This window comes from Notothenia coriiceps, unplaced genomic scaffold (genome assembly GCF_000735185.1).
Source record: "Notothenia coriiceps isolate Sejong01 unplaced genomic scaffold, NC01 NC01_scaffold00009467, whole genome shotgun sequence".
In the NCBI taxonomy this organism is placed as follows: domain Eukaryota; kingdom Metazoa; phylum Chordata; class Actinopteri; order Perciformes; family Nototheniidae; genus Notothenia; species Notothenia coriiceps.
Window position 1 is genome coordinate 58,673 of NW_011342168.1, and position 15,270 is coordinate 73,942.

Here is a 15,270-nt window from a genome sequence, read left to right on the forward strand (position 1 = left end):
ACCTTTGGAGAAAAGAGTGTTCTCTCCGGTGTACTCCAGGACGAGAGATCGTCCCTACCTTTTCTCCATTTTTCCAAGAGTAATTGTTTAAAATCAAGGACACGGAAAAAAACACACACTTGCGCTGTTAAGCTTGATATAGCCTGATTTCACCCTTTTTCATGAGGCCACACTTGACGCCGAGAAAGGGTAAGGAATTCGGAGAAAAGACAAGAAACCAAATCGCGGACCGGCGCGAGTGTGTAGAATAGTCTCTATATAAGTCCCCACCGTGTATTGACAAACGGACCAAGAGTTTCACAACGGACAACACGACCACGAGTAGGAATTTTACATTATTGTGGCATGTAAAACTCCCCCAGAACTGAAATAAACCGGTCTGTGTGCGTGTGATTTGTGTGTACGTCTCCCACTTGTGTCTTGTGTGTACGTCTCCACTTTGTGTTCTGGTTGTAATCGTGGCTGTCATTAGGATGTTCGGCAGTAGTGATTGGGAAGGACTGACACAGCGGAGTGACAAAAGGACTGACAAGAGGACTTGACAAAGAGGAGTTGACAGAAGGAGAGACAGTCTGTACCATCTACTACTACATCCGGATGATGAAAGAGAGACAACTCAGACGCTAATTCGACGAACTAGGTGTTGCAGTTGTCTACCAAAACCCAGCTTTCAGCAGACAACAGCTAGAATCTGTTCACCTACACTTCAGTTTATTCATACACTTGTATTGGGTTATTGGACGGTATCGGTTATTGTTTAATTACATTGAATAAAATAACACAACAAGTAAGTATATAATAAAATGGAATTGTAAATAAATACGTAAAAAAAAGAGAGGTCAGAATTTCCTATAAAAACTAATGACAGGATATCATATGTAGTCCCAACGGGTTGGTCAGCCTAGTGCTAGGCTGCCCTCTAAGGGTCAGCTAGCACTCTACACAGATTTTAATCTTGTTGTTATAAGACAAAATAGCAATTACAGATATTGTAGTTAGAAGGACACGGTCTTATTACGTCCGTAAATTGCGTGAGTTCAAAACACTAACCCGACGCACCAGCTCGTAAGGACCTCCGACGACTGGCGTCGAAAAACCCCCCTGTCAATTTTTATTTTGGCTCATCGTCAAACGTTGTCCAACAACTCATATTATCTTTTCGGAGTTGCAACTCTATGGCAATAATTCAGCTCGACCCTGCTAAAATCAAACAACTTGAATAAGTCAATATTCAATAACATGTTTCTCAACATATTCTTACGTTTGGGAATTTACTAATATCACGATAATAGTTAAGTCCAATTCCTTTATCACAACGAACGTAGGATAAAATTTCCGTAAAGAAAATATGAGATGATTTTACGTTGTTTTCTTCAAAACTAAGATAAGTAAACAGAAAAAATAACGTGAAACCGTCGTCTAAGGACACATCGAAGTCTAGTAATCATACAGACTCAACCAGAATAAATCATTAAATAATTGGAAACACATCGGGGGGCTTGTGCATAAACCATCCCCATATTACCGTTTCTTCCCAAGTCTCCAGAAGAGAAAAACAGGACACAGTCACACACCGTCGTGACAAGTTACAAAGAACTTTTGTAATGGGTGACATCATACACTGCACACTTAATTTGAGGTTGAGACTAGTCTGTTCGTGACACACACATTTGAAAGCCAATTTATGAACCATAACACACATCTAATCTTTCTCATTCCTATTTCTAGACGTCATAAAATACTTCATAACATTCAATTAGCATGTTTCCAGTCAACCCTATGTTCATCTCCTCACACCTAAATGGACCATCATACGACAGCTCATTACCACCCACCACCACACACACACACACACCACACACACACACACCACCACCACAGCCACACACACACACACACACCCACCCACACCCCACACACACACACACACACACACACCACACAACAGAAATCCCCAGCCCCGACAAATACACACTACATCCATAACCATCGCCCCGTACACTCACTCCTACGTACATAGCGGCTGGCTGGGCGGATTGCAAACCACGCCCCGTAAAACTCAAAAAAAGTGTTGTGAAGCCACCATTTTATTATCCTCGCATTAGCATTATTAGCATTAGCATTAGCCCAGCGCAGAAACACAGAGAGACTAACTTATGGCAACACAAAATAAAACATGGGAGCGGTGGAGATGAGGAGGTGTCGGCGTTCTGGCGATTTACTCGGAAGGCTTCAGTAGAAGCTACTGGGAGTCCCAGCAGCTTCTACTGAAGCCAGTCCCTAACTCCGGGGACTTCCGGCCGGGGATTTTGGGCGGCAGTATACGCCGTGAAGTTGTTTGCGGCCTGCCAGTAAACCCAAAGCAGAAGAAGAAGAAGTGACGTCAGCGGCTTCATTTGCCTAATCCACCCCCAGGGACTTATTCCGGTGTGAACGCGATCTGTACTTAGTTCATCAGAACTAAAGAGTTCTGATGAACTAAGTTCTCATGAACCTTTGTGGGAAAAGTACTGCGGTGTGAAAGCGCCTATTGATTGCTCTTTTATTCGTCAAAAAACCGAGCTTGATGAGCGCTGATCCGTGGAAATGTTTGTTTTGAAGACAAGAACTCAGAACTCATAACAGTGTGTCAAACACTCGCCTTCATTTTACTACGGCTTCTACTTCCTGGAACGACGGTGTTGTGAAATGTGAATGACTGAAGGTAACAATCACTCCTCCTCCAACTACGTACAGTATGTAACGCGTCACTGCTGTGGAGCGTTCAAAGACTGTTGGAAACATCTCAACTCTCGGAAAACAGTACAAAATGGAAATCAAGGGAAGACAATGAAAGTCCATAAACAATTAAGTAAAAGGAAGGAATAAATGTGTCATCTTGAACAAAAATGGCAGACTTGGAAAGTGACATTGACTATGTGTATATGGAAAGGCTCAAACGACTGAAATCATCAAGAGCCGCTTTCACACCAAGTACTTTGCCGTACTTAGTGCCGGCACTTAGTGCCCAGGCACTTATTACTCCAGGGCACTAAGTACCAATCGCGTTCACACAGGAGTACTTTTCCCTGAGGGAAGATAACGCAAATGAGCCGCTGACGTCACTTCTTCTTCTTCTGCTTTGGGTTTACTGGCAGGCCGCAAACAACTTCACGGCGTATACTGCCACCCGAAGTCCCCGGCCGGAAGTCCCCGGAGTTGGGGACTGGAGCCTTCCGAGTAAATCGCCGACACCTCCTCATCTCCAGCGCTCCCATGTTTTCTTTTGTGTTGTCTCTCTGCGTTTCTGCGCTGGGCTAATGCTAATGTGAGGATAATAAAATGGCGGCTTCACAAAACGTTTTGGGAGTTTTACATGGCGTGGTTTGCAATTCGCCCAGCCAATAGAAATTGGTACTTTTTGGGTACCACCTCTCTAGCAGGCACTGCAATCTGGGGGTAAAAGTTCCCGGCACTAAGTACTCTTTTTGGTGTGAACACGACATAAGGGGTACTAATGGGACTAAACGGGAGAAGTACTCCGGTGTGAACGCGCCTAAAGAGCAAAAAAACACACCTGAAACGGAAAGTGAATAGAAAATTAAACAATATAAGGGATAAGAATATGTAAACATTGGACAATTAAACGATATAAGGGATAAGCATAGGTGGACATTAGAAAATGGACATTTGTACTTGTTGTCGTAATTTAAGTTTTAAAATACTTGAAGCATAACTGCAAGTTGTATTCCATGAGATACCATAACTAGCATACAAAGTACAAACATATCATAATTACAAGATATATACCAGAATATCATTGAAAGAAATAAAACAAATGTAGATCAGAGTAAAAAGGCCAAATGCATTATGATACATTAAAAAAAATCAAAGCAGGGGAATGAAGTGTAAGGTCTTTATTTAGCAGCTCAAATTGTATGGTACTTAAATTATTACTTACTTACAATAGCTGCTTACAATAAGCTTCTCACATGTGAGGATGTTCTGGTCCTTTTATGTTTATCTAAGTGTGGCCTGACATTATCAATGTCTCCGTCCAGGTTCTATGGAGCGATGTTAGTCCTGGCGTGCCTGCTGTACGTGGCTCCTCTGGGCTGGGTGTTCGCTGGGCTGAACAGCGCCACCTTCCTGTGGAACAGAGACTTCTGCAGAGGTCAATTCATCCCCTTTGGATCGAGCAACGCTGAACACATGATTTAAGAGATTAAAGCTAAAGTGTTTTTTATCCCGCAGTTTTGTTGGATCTCAGGAAAGTGCTCCACATGGGCCAGGCCTCAGAGGGGAAGTGTGAAGAACAGGAGCACGGTCACTTGTTGGACCAGACCCCCACACCAACTAGCCTGGAGGTGAGAGTGCTGGAGAAATGTGTGGGTTGAATACTGAAGGATTTAGTGGTTGTGATTTACATTAAAACCAACCATGAATGTAAGCCTCTTATGCAGTTCATCCCATGCTCTCAATGTATTTATCTCGTACGAGTAATGTAAATCCTTTAGTTATAGCACGACCGCTGTCCAAGGTGCTGATCCCGGGATCAGCCCAGTATTTATATATTTATGCTAAGTGTGTGTGTTTGTGTGATGACAGGACCTGTCTCCTGGCAGTGTGGAGGAAGCGGAGGAGGCAGAGCCTGATGATGAGTTTAAGGATGCCATTGAGGTAAATTCTACTCTCAACAACATTTTCTCCCGCATTTTATCATGTCGCAGTTTGGAATATCCCTTAGATCAGTTGCTTTATAAATGACATTCACTGAATTTGTTCTTGCTAATTGTAATTCTTCATTATCAGTTGTGATGGCGAAATATAAAAAATAAAACTGATGTATCTGGTATATCTTATGCATTGGCGAGAACCAAAAAGATGCTCAAAAGCCACACATGGATAAAAAAAGAATCATTACAGCAAATAAAATGAAAATTGCATGCAACAGGTAGACTTAAATCAAGGTGCAGAGAAACCACGCAATCAGGATGCACACGGAGTGCCTCGGCAAATCTTTTTTTTTAATAGTGTAAAGTAGAGGATTCGTTTTAAATGTTGCTTCACGAAATTCATATCTTAATATTTTTAATAACTGGGGTTGAACATGTTCTATAGCCCCAGTATGGTAAACATTGCTGGTAAATTAAGGTTAAAAAAAAGCTATGAATTTAATATTTGAATCAGAATTGTTGGCGCTTCCCATGATTGTGTGAAAAATCCTCCTCTTCTGACATGTGTCCTGTTACTTCCCGTTTCTTTCTGCTGTCCTCTGAACTCAGGAACATTCAGTTCACCTGCAGGTGAGTGTCTAGTGTCACCCCCCCCTCTCTCTAGTAGAGGTTAATGCACGGTTTCAGTAAAGTTGCACTAAAGAACTACCTGACACATGAATGGCTTCATGTGTGGTTGTGTGAGGGGACCTTGTGTTGTGTTTTTGCTGTTGAAGCATGGTTTTGGGTATGGTTAATTCCAGTGTCTGTGGGTAACATTGTTCTCATGTGTTGTTCTGCTTCCTTATAAGGAAACCCCTCTGGTCTTAGTGGTAAGTGGATTTCCCAGTGTCTCCCATCCATCAATCCATCTGTCAATGTGTTTGTCCCCTAGGCATGAGTTATAATAGTGATAGTAGCATTATCATTAACACGCCTATAATTGATGTTTCCAATAATCCCATCATACCGGGTTCTCATTCTACTATCTAGTCATTCATGGTTGGAATTTTACGAGACATATTATATTAGTGAAATCAGCTTTTCATTCCTCATTCCATTCCAGTTCAATTGGCAAATGTAGTGTTGCAGTGTTAAGAGGTATTTTGTGTTTTCCATTTGTCTAATTCCATAACATAGTGACATCATGATGTAACACGTGTGCTTCTGTTGGCTATTGCTCCAACACATTGTACATCATTTGCTCAGGGGCAGGACAACTATAAGCAGTTGACCAATCACAACAGAGCCAGCAGCTAACCAATCAGAGCAGACTGGGCTTCAGACAGAGGGGGAGAAGGCATTATGAGAAAAACAATGACCTTTTTGAGCTTTAAATCAGGGAAACATGTCACAGTAGAGACACTCAATACTAATATGATCCTGAACATTAGCATATCAGCGCCCCTTTAATGTGTTCTTTAATGAAAGCATGTTATGATAAAAGCATTTTATATATAGGCATATTTAATCATGTAAGGCATAGGAAATGTGGCTGTTCAAATCAAAGCCTGTTTATAAAAGCATGTTTTTAGGAGGGATTTAAAAGAAGTTAATGTCTGACCTGATGGTATATTAATAAGGTCAGCTTTAAAAGGACATAATGATGCAATTATGTCTCCCTAGGGCATGGGTTGGTAATGGCCCGCCAGCAATAATATTTGGTCCGGAAAATTATTTTGAGAATAAAAATAAAATATTATTTTGAGTTTTTTTTGTATTTACAATATCGGACCGACAGTCGCACATATAGGCTATAATGTCCGAATAGAGAATATAACTACACTTGAAGAATGCTTATTGTACTTTTATCCATGTTGAGAGTGAATGACACACAGCACAGGCACAATCTGGCAGCGTGGTGCACTGACGCTGATAGTGGATCAATAAGTAGGTGGACAGCGCATGGTGCTGAATGCGGTTTGTGGTTTGAAAAAAATAACATCAGCACATTAAATCATTCAAACGTAATGTTTACTTATATGTGAACAGTAACAAAGTTCAGTCAAAACATTGACAACAAAATCGGAGAAGCCGCTTGACCATAGAGGGCGAGGGGTGGTGGTGCATAAGCTGCCACCCCAGTTGGCAGCTTTGTTTTGAAAGAAAAGTTTTGGCTCATCGGACATTTATGAGAAAAATCCCTAATGTCCGAATGCAAGTGAATGCAGCACAAGACGCGAGCCTTGTAACCCCTCCCCTGGCGCGAGCGTGGAAATGTGATTGTCATTTGAACGGGACGGCGCAAAACGAGAAGCATTTGTTCTACAATGACAGAGAAGAGACTGTCAAGTTTGGCTGATTCAAAACGCACTAAAGCTTTGGATCTTAATAAGCTTGTGAGCAGGGGTGGACTGGGCATCTGTAGAATCTGGAGAATCACAGAACGACACTGCAGCGGCACCGCAGCGAGGCCCTAGGCTGTCCTTGTGTTTGGCAGATAAGTCAAGTACAGTCGGATAAGCATACATTTCATTGTGTATGTAAATCCAAGTATTTAGCAGCTTTTGTGAAACTCAGCAGTGGCACTTGGACTTCCCATCATCTTGCTTGATTGATTTGCCTACATCCATTCCTCAAACCGGTTGAAATTCACAACATAATCACATTGAATTTTATCCACTTAAACCTTACCGCTGAGGTTGGCTCTGTTTCTTGCCAAGGGTTTCATCCTTCCAAAGACTTAACTTGAGATTACACAGTATGTGACTGCATTTTTCTTTGTCCGCTCCCCCCTTCTCCCACAGGAGGATGATGACGGGCCTCTCGGAGCTCCAGAGTATGACACCATCTCTGAAAATGGTCTCTTGAGCCGCAACGAGCCAATACGCAGCAAGGTGTCCAAACTGACAGAGAAACTGCGCAAACGTTACCCCACCGCCTGCACAGGTCAGTCTGACTCAGGCACTTTTGTATCCTATTTATACCTATCAGTAATGAAATGGAAGAATCTGTCCGTCTCAAAAGACACATTTTATGTATTTCTCTCTGTCTTTTTCTCCAAAGGCAACTGTTCTAGCTGCAATGCTGTCTTCTCTGTGCTGAAGAAAAGGGTGAGAGTTGTGAAATTATGAAGATATTTTAGGCGTCTCATCATCATCACATGTTTTTAATCGTATTCTTGTCACAATGTCTCTTTGTATTATAGAGGAGCTGCAGTAACTGTGGCAACAGCTTCTGTTCCCGTTGCTGTTCCTTCAAGGTGCTCAGATCTTGCATGGGGGCAACAGGTGAGAAGGGAAAATGTAAACACATTTTTATAATACTAACATACAACAGACTGTTCAAATTGCATGGCAATTGCATCACGTCACATCCATTGGTCGTGACTTATTATCTTATTCTACCATTGTCTTCTCTTCTGCAGCTCCAGAGGCCCAGAGAGAGACTGTGTTTGTTTGTGCTCCCTGTAATTCCTCTCTCATCAAGTTACAATGAGATGTCTCCCAGTGGCCGGCTGGAGGCCAAGCACTGTTCGACCCCCGAGCCCTCCTCCAAGTTACTGAAACCCTAATGCCTTTATTTTGAAGTTAAGGCACTCATATTTGTCAAGGAGCCCTCTTGCCCTCAGCAGTTCCTCCCCTTCTTAGCTGCTTGTGTTGCTTATGGGACATTTTCTGTAATATGTTGTAAAATGTTCACTGTCAATGGCAAACTGGACCTGTAAGAATCAATGAGACTTGCTACAGAGCACAATGGCTCCAAAATCAAAAGACATTTTCCCTTTGCTGAGCAGAGGGAAGTGCAAAGCATGCAGAGCGGAGGCCAGAATTGGGCCAGTGGTGTCGGGTTGATAGGCTGATAATGGTTTTGCTTTGACATGCTTTGCCTCGCCACAGAGTTACTTCCACTCGAATGTTGATATCTTCAGCCCTGTGTAGCAGTTTAACTGTACTGTAATTATGGGGGAGACTTTTCTCTATGAACAAGGCTAAGGCTAGCGGGATGCATGTGTCAGTGTGAGCAAAGTTTGAATGTGGTCTGTTCAGATGAACAAAATAATGGACTGTACGACCAAATGAAGCTCCACATTTGGTTTTGATTCTGTGTGCGACTAGTTTGCCTGTTTGCTGTCCATCAATGCACTTTGACCTACAGCTGGTACAACATAGTCATGTGGTTATCTCTTAGTTTGTCCCAGGCTTTGAGTGCAATGTGTATTTTCCTATGAGCTCGAAGAGCTTACAAGACATAAGAGTAACACATATGGCATGCCATAAAATCAAGGCTGGAGGACATGAAGTAAATCATATATCAGAGTATTTTTGACCAAATCAGTTAATATCGATATTTAGACGATATTATAGGATTAACCATCAATGCTCTCACAAAATGTTTAAACAATGAGCATTTTGATCAGTAATCATCAGTAATGTTAATGTAATGACTATGTGGGTAAAGGCAAATAACAAAAAAGCAACTAGTAGGTACATTCAGATAATTTCTGCAATGCAACCTTTAAAATGGGAAAAGACAAAGCTCTATATGTATTAATATATTGCCCAGCCCACATACAATAATGGTAAATATATGATGGTAAACTGATATTGCATGGTCTGCTGGAATGAAGCACATTACTTTGTTGCCAATGACCAGGTTGTGATGTTTTAAGTGGGTCAGCTTGGTCTACTTGTAATGATCAATGGAGCTTCATTTTGGTCGTCATTTTCACTGCAATGACATGTCAGATTTTGGGGGTATAGCAGCATCCTTTAAGTCAAAAACTGCTCGAGGATCCATTGACCTTGGGCTTTTCCTGTAACTGGATCAAAGTCGACCCAACTGGATTGAAGTTGAATACACAGACTGAGCAGCCAGCTTAAATCATCGTGAGGCCTCACACTCTTGAAAGCAGGACTTGAAAGAATTGATGTGGAGGCGCTATTACCCAAAATGTGGATTGTGGTGAAAACTGTTGTTTTAATCATGATGCAGACGCAGATGATTGTAAGAGTTTGCTTTGCTTTTATTGTAATCAGATACAAATTGTTACTATACATTGTTCTACTATATCTAATATATATTTAATTTAAAGCTCCAAAAAGTGCAAGTTATTATTTGACCTAATGATTAAGTCTGTATATATTGCCCCTACTTTATGGATGAGATATGTCATATTAAAAAATAAACTGTGATGATTTCAATAACTTAAAGTAACTGTCATTGTTTTTTTGACTTGGAGATTTCTGGCAGAAGTATTGACTCAAAAAGAAAGAGTGGCTATTATTAAAACCATAAAAATTAAATGAACACCTTATTGTACGACCTAAACAGTAGTGTTGACAATCAAATTCTACAAACTTCTTGGAATTGGAATATTTTTACTTTGAAGCAGTTTATTTCAGGTTTTGCAGTTTGAAATAAATGTAAATTACTTTTGGAAAACCAAACGTATTGTGTATTGTATTCAGAGACTGTAAATACAATCTTCAAAGCTGCTAACTTTCACTTAAATATACACAAATAAAAACATTTTTACAAATATCACATACCATTTCTGCCATTAAATCCCCCCAAATCCAACACTCCGGTCCTTTAATGCAGAGTATTTGCTCCCATACATGGTTCCCATGCAATAGTAATACAATTGAATTGAATTCCATCTGTCTACACTATTTTCATGGTCCTGGTATTGTGCATGCAGTCATGGATTATGGGGACACTTGAAAAGATCAGTGTTCTTTATTATTTTGAGCTGATTTTGAGTAATTCTAATAACTAGTTCAAATATTGTCTTTTAAACTCATGGTTGGAAAAGCTGAATTAATATGACCTTAACCAGGGGTGGGCAAATAATTGTCCAAAGGGGCCTCATGAGAAACTGTGACTGCGGTGGAGGGCCGAACCAATACACTGAACTAAATTCTGCTCAATATCAATTTATTTCTTTATATAAAAGCAGCATATTGTAAGGTTTTGAGTAGCTGCTACTGGTCACAGAATATTAAATCAAGCTATCAAAAGGTGGTTCAAGCATAGAAACAAACCCAACATCGTACTACAATTTAAACAGCATTGACAAAAAACTATTGAGTAATTTGAATTAAACTAAATTAACATGTTTATACAGTATCTTATGTCTTTAAATAAAGCAGTATATTGTAAGGTTATGATACTTGCCAATTGGTAGAAAATATTAAATTGAGCTAAGGGGGTACAGGCACAGTAACAAACCCAACATTTCATCATTATTTAAAGTTTAAACAGCATTCACAAAAACAATTTCAAATTAGTAGTTTTTACAGTATTTATAAAGAGCAGTATATTGCACGGTTTTGAGTAGCTGCTACTGGTGAGAGAACATGAAATTGAGTTATAAAAAGGTGGAGTAACACCATTTAAATGATAAACAACATTCACAAAAACAAGTGTTAACACATGTTTAGGTCCTACTCATAGGTCCTACTGTACTTTCGTTAGCCCCGCCCCTCTCTCTCCTTCCCCCGCCCTTCTCCCCTGCCCCCTCCTCCCTCCACTCTTCCAATCTGTCCCCGTGCGTGTCCCACTAAAGCGATTTCCGCGCATGTAGGCAGGGACTCGTCCCTACGGCGGCGGATGGCAACATGGCGACAGAGGTAAGTCTGTCATATTATCTCTCTCACATGACGGTCGAGGTTTGGCTTAACAACCGCTCACCGTTTGAATAACACCTGTGCCGTTACCGTGGTGAACGAGGGCAGCGTAGCCTGAAACTATGCCACACTGTGCGGCTCACTTAAAGCACTACTGACGGCTGTGTGTGTGTGTGTGTGTGTGTGTGTGTGTGTGTGTGTGTGTGTGTGTGTGTGTGTGTGTGTGTGTGTGTGTGTGTGTGTGTGTGATGTATCCTCCTCAGTTCCACAATCTGCAAGAGTTGAGGCACAGTGCATCTCTGGCGAATAAGGTCTTCATCCAGAGAGACTACAGTGAAGGGACCACCTGCAGGTTTCAGACCAAGTTCCCCTCCGAGCTGGAGAGCAGGGTGAGGGGACCTGTTACTTTGTATTCAATGTAAAAAGTGTTCATGGTGGGTTGTCATTTTATCCTAGGCAACCCTTACAATTATAAATGGATTTGAATGTTTATTGGGAGCCATCATAGTACTAGATTGAAACCACAGTAATGCTTTATCTATTATTGTATTGCAGTACCTAAATCCTTATTTTGATAAAGCTTCTCATTATTATGTTGGGCTTTTAGTTGTGACATGAAATAAAAACACACAATCCTTGAAGCTCTTTAATCATATTTATATCAAGAGATGCTTTACATCAGTAATACAAACCTTTCTACAAACATATTTTAACTTTTAAACCCACACTACTCCACCAATCCCTATAAATTCAAATAATAACAAATGCATCAAAAGTATGTATCTTGTGAATACCTACTACCTACTACTTTAGATGAATGTATTACCTTAACACAATAGTTTTCCTGTCTCCACTTTTAGTCTCAAACAAAGGTGAAATGCCATAAAAGGATCCTCCCCAGTTCCTACCCTGCTGCTCATGACTTGGTTTGTGTCTACAGATTGAGCGGAAACTGTTCGAGGACACCGTGAAGACGCTGAATAATTACTACACAGAGGCAGAGAAGATCGGAGGCCAGTCCTACCTGGAGGGATGTCTGGCCTGCTCCACAGCGTACCTCATCTTCCTCTGCATGGAGACGCGCTATGAGAAGGTCAGACTGCCAATGTCAAACGTGACGCATCATTATTATCTAGGACGAGGCTTAAAAGGTTATTTCTGATGTACTTTACGTAGTCAGTAAAGTAGATTGCACTTCAAACTATCTCTTCAATGCTTTAACTCAATTGTTCATCTTTCTTCTGTCTGCTAGGTGTTGAAGAAGATATCCAAGTACATTCAGGAACAGAACGAGAAGATCTTTGCCCCCAGAGGACTGCTCATCACAGACCCCATAGAAAGGGGAATGCGTGTCGTATCCTTGCTGAAGAACGTTTATGGGTGAACGTGCAGAAAAGCATTTATGGGTCATTCAATCATTGGAGGACATTAAGATGTTAAAGCTTTGGAAAAATGAACCCTTCTACTTTAGTTTTCTGTTATGTATTTGAGAAAAACAGGTAGTAAACCATCACAAAAATAGATTCGGCATGTAGAGTTACTTAAATCATATATAAACATTTAATTGTACGAAAAAGATAATAATTGTACTTCAAGAAATATAACTCTAACTGTATTTACTCACTAATGCATCCTAGCTGCAGAATGTACATGCAAGGAGGGACGATGGAAATGCCATTTTAGGGGCTGTTTGAGAGCTATTTGATAGTTTCAATTATATTTTAAACCACTTTTTCTGCAACCTTCTTTTATTTTATCTAAAGACAAGTGCATGTTTTAGCATTTTGGGCATGGATCATTTAGATACATTTAGGTGGGACAGAAGATGTCCTCCAATTCTGGAACGACCCTCACACCTTGTGTTTATGAAACCACTCTCCACTGCAGACTCTTGGTCCCTAACTCTCCCACCTCTCAGATAGAGATCTCCATCTATGAAGACCGGGGCTCCAGTGGCTCCAGCTCGGGGAGCAGCTCCGTGTCCGGCAGCACCGCGCGATGACCGACTACTTCCTGTCCCACCGTGTCCCCCTGATCACTCACAGACCTGGAGGCCAACTAAGGACAATGATGCTCCTCCTGACCCAACACTCACATCCCAAACCTACGCTCACACAAAGCATCCTATAGCTTTCAAGATTTCACATGCTAAAGGTGTTTAAGCTTTTAAATCACGCACTGTAGACGTTTATTTTGCATGTGCCGACTGTGGTACTGTCAGATGCAATGTGTCAATGCAAAGAAGAAAACATTGGCTAAGTATACTTTGTGTGATCGTCCCATGACCTCCCTTCCTTCCTCTTTGAAAGAAGGCAGGACCACAAACATCATACCTCAGCTGCACCACACCGGACCAAACTGGACTGAATCCAACATCAACGCTGCGCACCAGGCACCTGCTTTAAAATAAGTTATCTGTAGCTCCAGCTGAGTTTCCAGATTTGAGAAAATGTAGGTAAGACGTACAGGTATTTGAAGGCATCGTAACGTTTCGCCCCACAAGATTAATTGTACAAAAAAGCCTCCTTCACCTATGATGTAAATCACGCTGTCTGGTAGCAGATGTCAATCAGCCCGTCTATGTATGTCATGTAGCAGATCTTCCATGTCTTTCACATGAAGCCTATATTTTCTTTTAGTCACATAAACAGACAAGCGCAGTACTAACCCCTCGGTTTTAATGAGTAAGCCTACATTTGATTATGCAAAGACATACTGTGCATTGAATGCGGTGGTACGTAGACAAAGAATGGGTCAAAAAGTCTTCCTGAATTTTACTTAGTAGTGTTTTAAAATACACCAGTCCTTCCTTGATTTCCAAACGAACTTCCAAAGATCCAAAGCTGCCAAAAAACTGGCTCTCAAATGTGAATGTGTTTTATTTTGTTAACATTTTGTGCAAGAACAAACTTTCGTACTGCTTGTTGTTTGATACGTGGCAATGAGGTGTGTATGACTGCGTCAAATAAAAACTGTTTCATCAAACCTGCCAGTCTTTCTTTGTTATTTCATTGTACATCTACAAAATAGTCCTTTTACTATGGCACATGTTGAGTGCTCACAGTAGGAATGTAGTAGTAATGCACATTAGTCGGGTGGTCTGACACAGAAACATCACAACTGTTACAACTGGTAATGTTTATTGTTTGACAATATATCAATGTTTTGTTAACCAAAATAATTGTAGTTTTCTTGCATGATTGCAGAGTGAACAAATAATTCATAAACATATAAAAGTGTTGATGAAAAGAAGCAAAACTTCCACAACATCTGTTGACAACCAACAACACAACTCGTGCGGTATGATCATGTCTCATTTATCTTGTTATAAATAAACGATGCATAGCTAAAACCATAGAATACACTTGGGAATCACATACACAAGTATTTTGCAAGGCTGAGACTGGATTTGCAGAAGTTATTACAGAAAATGTGTTCAGTAAAAGTACACCTTTGTTCAATAATGCTTTGTCACGTTTAAAGGCTGCTCAGGATTTAATTCAAGTACTGATTTAATGTGAAATACAGTCTATAGTGCTTCTTCAGCTATGAAAAGTTAACATTTTTGCTGTAGAAATGGTCTGAAGAACATTCTAGTGATCATGCTTCCAACATGCTGCATGCACTAAATACAGATTAGAGAGGCCCTAGAAGATTAGAAGCTGTTTTGAAAGGCTAAAATCCCAAAGTTCCCTCCAGAGTGAGTCTCTCTCACACACTCCCCCTCGGCCTGAAATGCCTCCATTGGACTCCTTTGTTTACTTAGCATCGTGACATCACTATGTAACACGCTTCTATTGGCTAGCGCTCCAAAACAATGTACGTGATAGGCTAAGGGGCAGGACAATCTATGAGCGGTTGACCAATCACAACAGAACTGGCCAGCTAACCAATCAGAGCAGACTGGGCTCTGGTTTCAGACAGAGGGTGAAAAGAGGTGCTGCAGCACAGGGAGTAAGAGAAAAATAAAGAGCTTTTTGAACATTAAAGCAGCCAAGGCACAC

The 15,270-nt window shown here is 40.9% G+C and overlaps 2 protein-coding genes across 8 annotated transcripts in view; both read left to right on the forward strand.

Moving 5' to 3' along the window:
* zfyve27 (zinc finger, FYVE domain containing 27) overlaps window positions 1-9,866 on the forward strand; it is a 14,081-nt gene extending 4,215 nt beyond the window's left edge. The window contains exons 6-14 of one of the 7 annotated variants that reach the window (XM_010770974.1): window positions 4,041-4,153; window positions 4,234-4,346; window positions 4,588-4,659; window positions 5,265-5,285; window positions 5,507-5,527; window positions 7,442-7,583; window positions 7,701-7,747; window positions 7,843-7,924; window positions 8,062-9,866. In XM_010770974.1, coding sequence (XP_010769276.1) covers window positions 4,041-4,153; window positions 4,234-4,346; window positions 4,588-4,659; window positions 5,265-5,285; window positions 5,507-5,527; window positions 7,442-7,583; window positions 7,701-7,747; window positions 7,843-7,924; window positions 8,062-8,132 — 682 coding nt within the window. In that variant the 3' untranslated portion in view covers window positions 8,133-9,866. Of the gene's footprint in view, window positions 1-4,040; window positions 4,154-4,233; window positions 4,347-4,587; window positions 4,660-5,264; window positions 5,286-5,506; window positions 5,528-7,441; window positions 7,584-7,700; window positions 7,748-7,842; window positions 7,940-8,061 lie in introns of all 7 variants that reach the window. The other 6 variants (XM_010770973.1, XM_010770977.1, XM_010770975.1 and 3 more) reach the window with 6 other exon arrangements.
* Window positions 9,867-11,180: 1,314 nt separating this feature from the next.
* golga7ba (golgin A7 family, member Ba) lies at window positions 11,181-14,249 on the forward strand. The gene is made up of 5 exons (XM_010770981.1): window positions 11,181-11,269; window positions 11,530-11,655; window positions 12,207-12,359; window positions 12,519-12,620; window positions 13,185-14,249. The coding sequence occupies exons 1-5, from the start codon at window positions 11,258-11,260 to the stop codon at window positions 13,266-13,268; spliced, it is 477 nt and encodes a 158-aa protein (XP_010769283.1). The 5' UTR covers window positions 11,181-11,257; the 3' UTR covers window positions 13,269-14,249.
* Window positions 14,250-15,270: the final 1,021 nt, after the last annotated feature.

Coding starts and splice junctions, on each gene's coding strand:
- golga7ba (XM_010770981.1), top strand. Junction 11,656..12,206: donor CCTCCGAGCTGGAGAGCAGG/GTGAGGGGACCT, acceptor TTGTGTCTACAG/ATTGAGCGGAAACTGTTCGA. Junction 12,360..12,518: donor TGGAGACGCGCTATGAGAAG/GTCAGACTGCCA, acceptor TCTGTCTGCTAG/GTGTTGAAGAAGATATCCAA.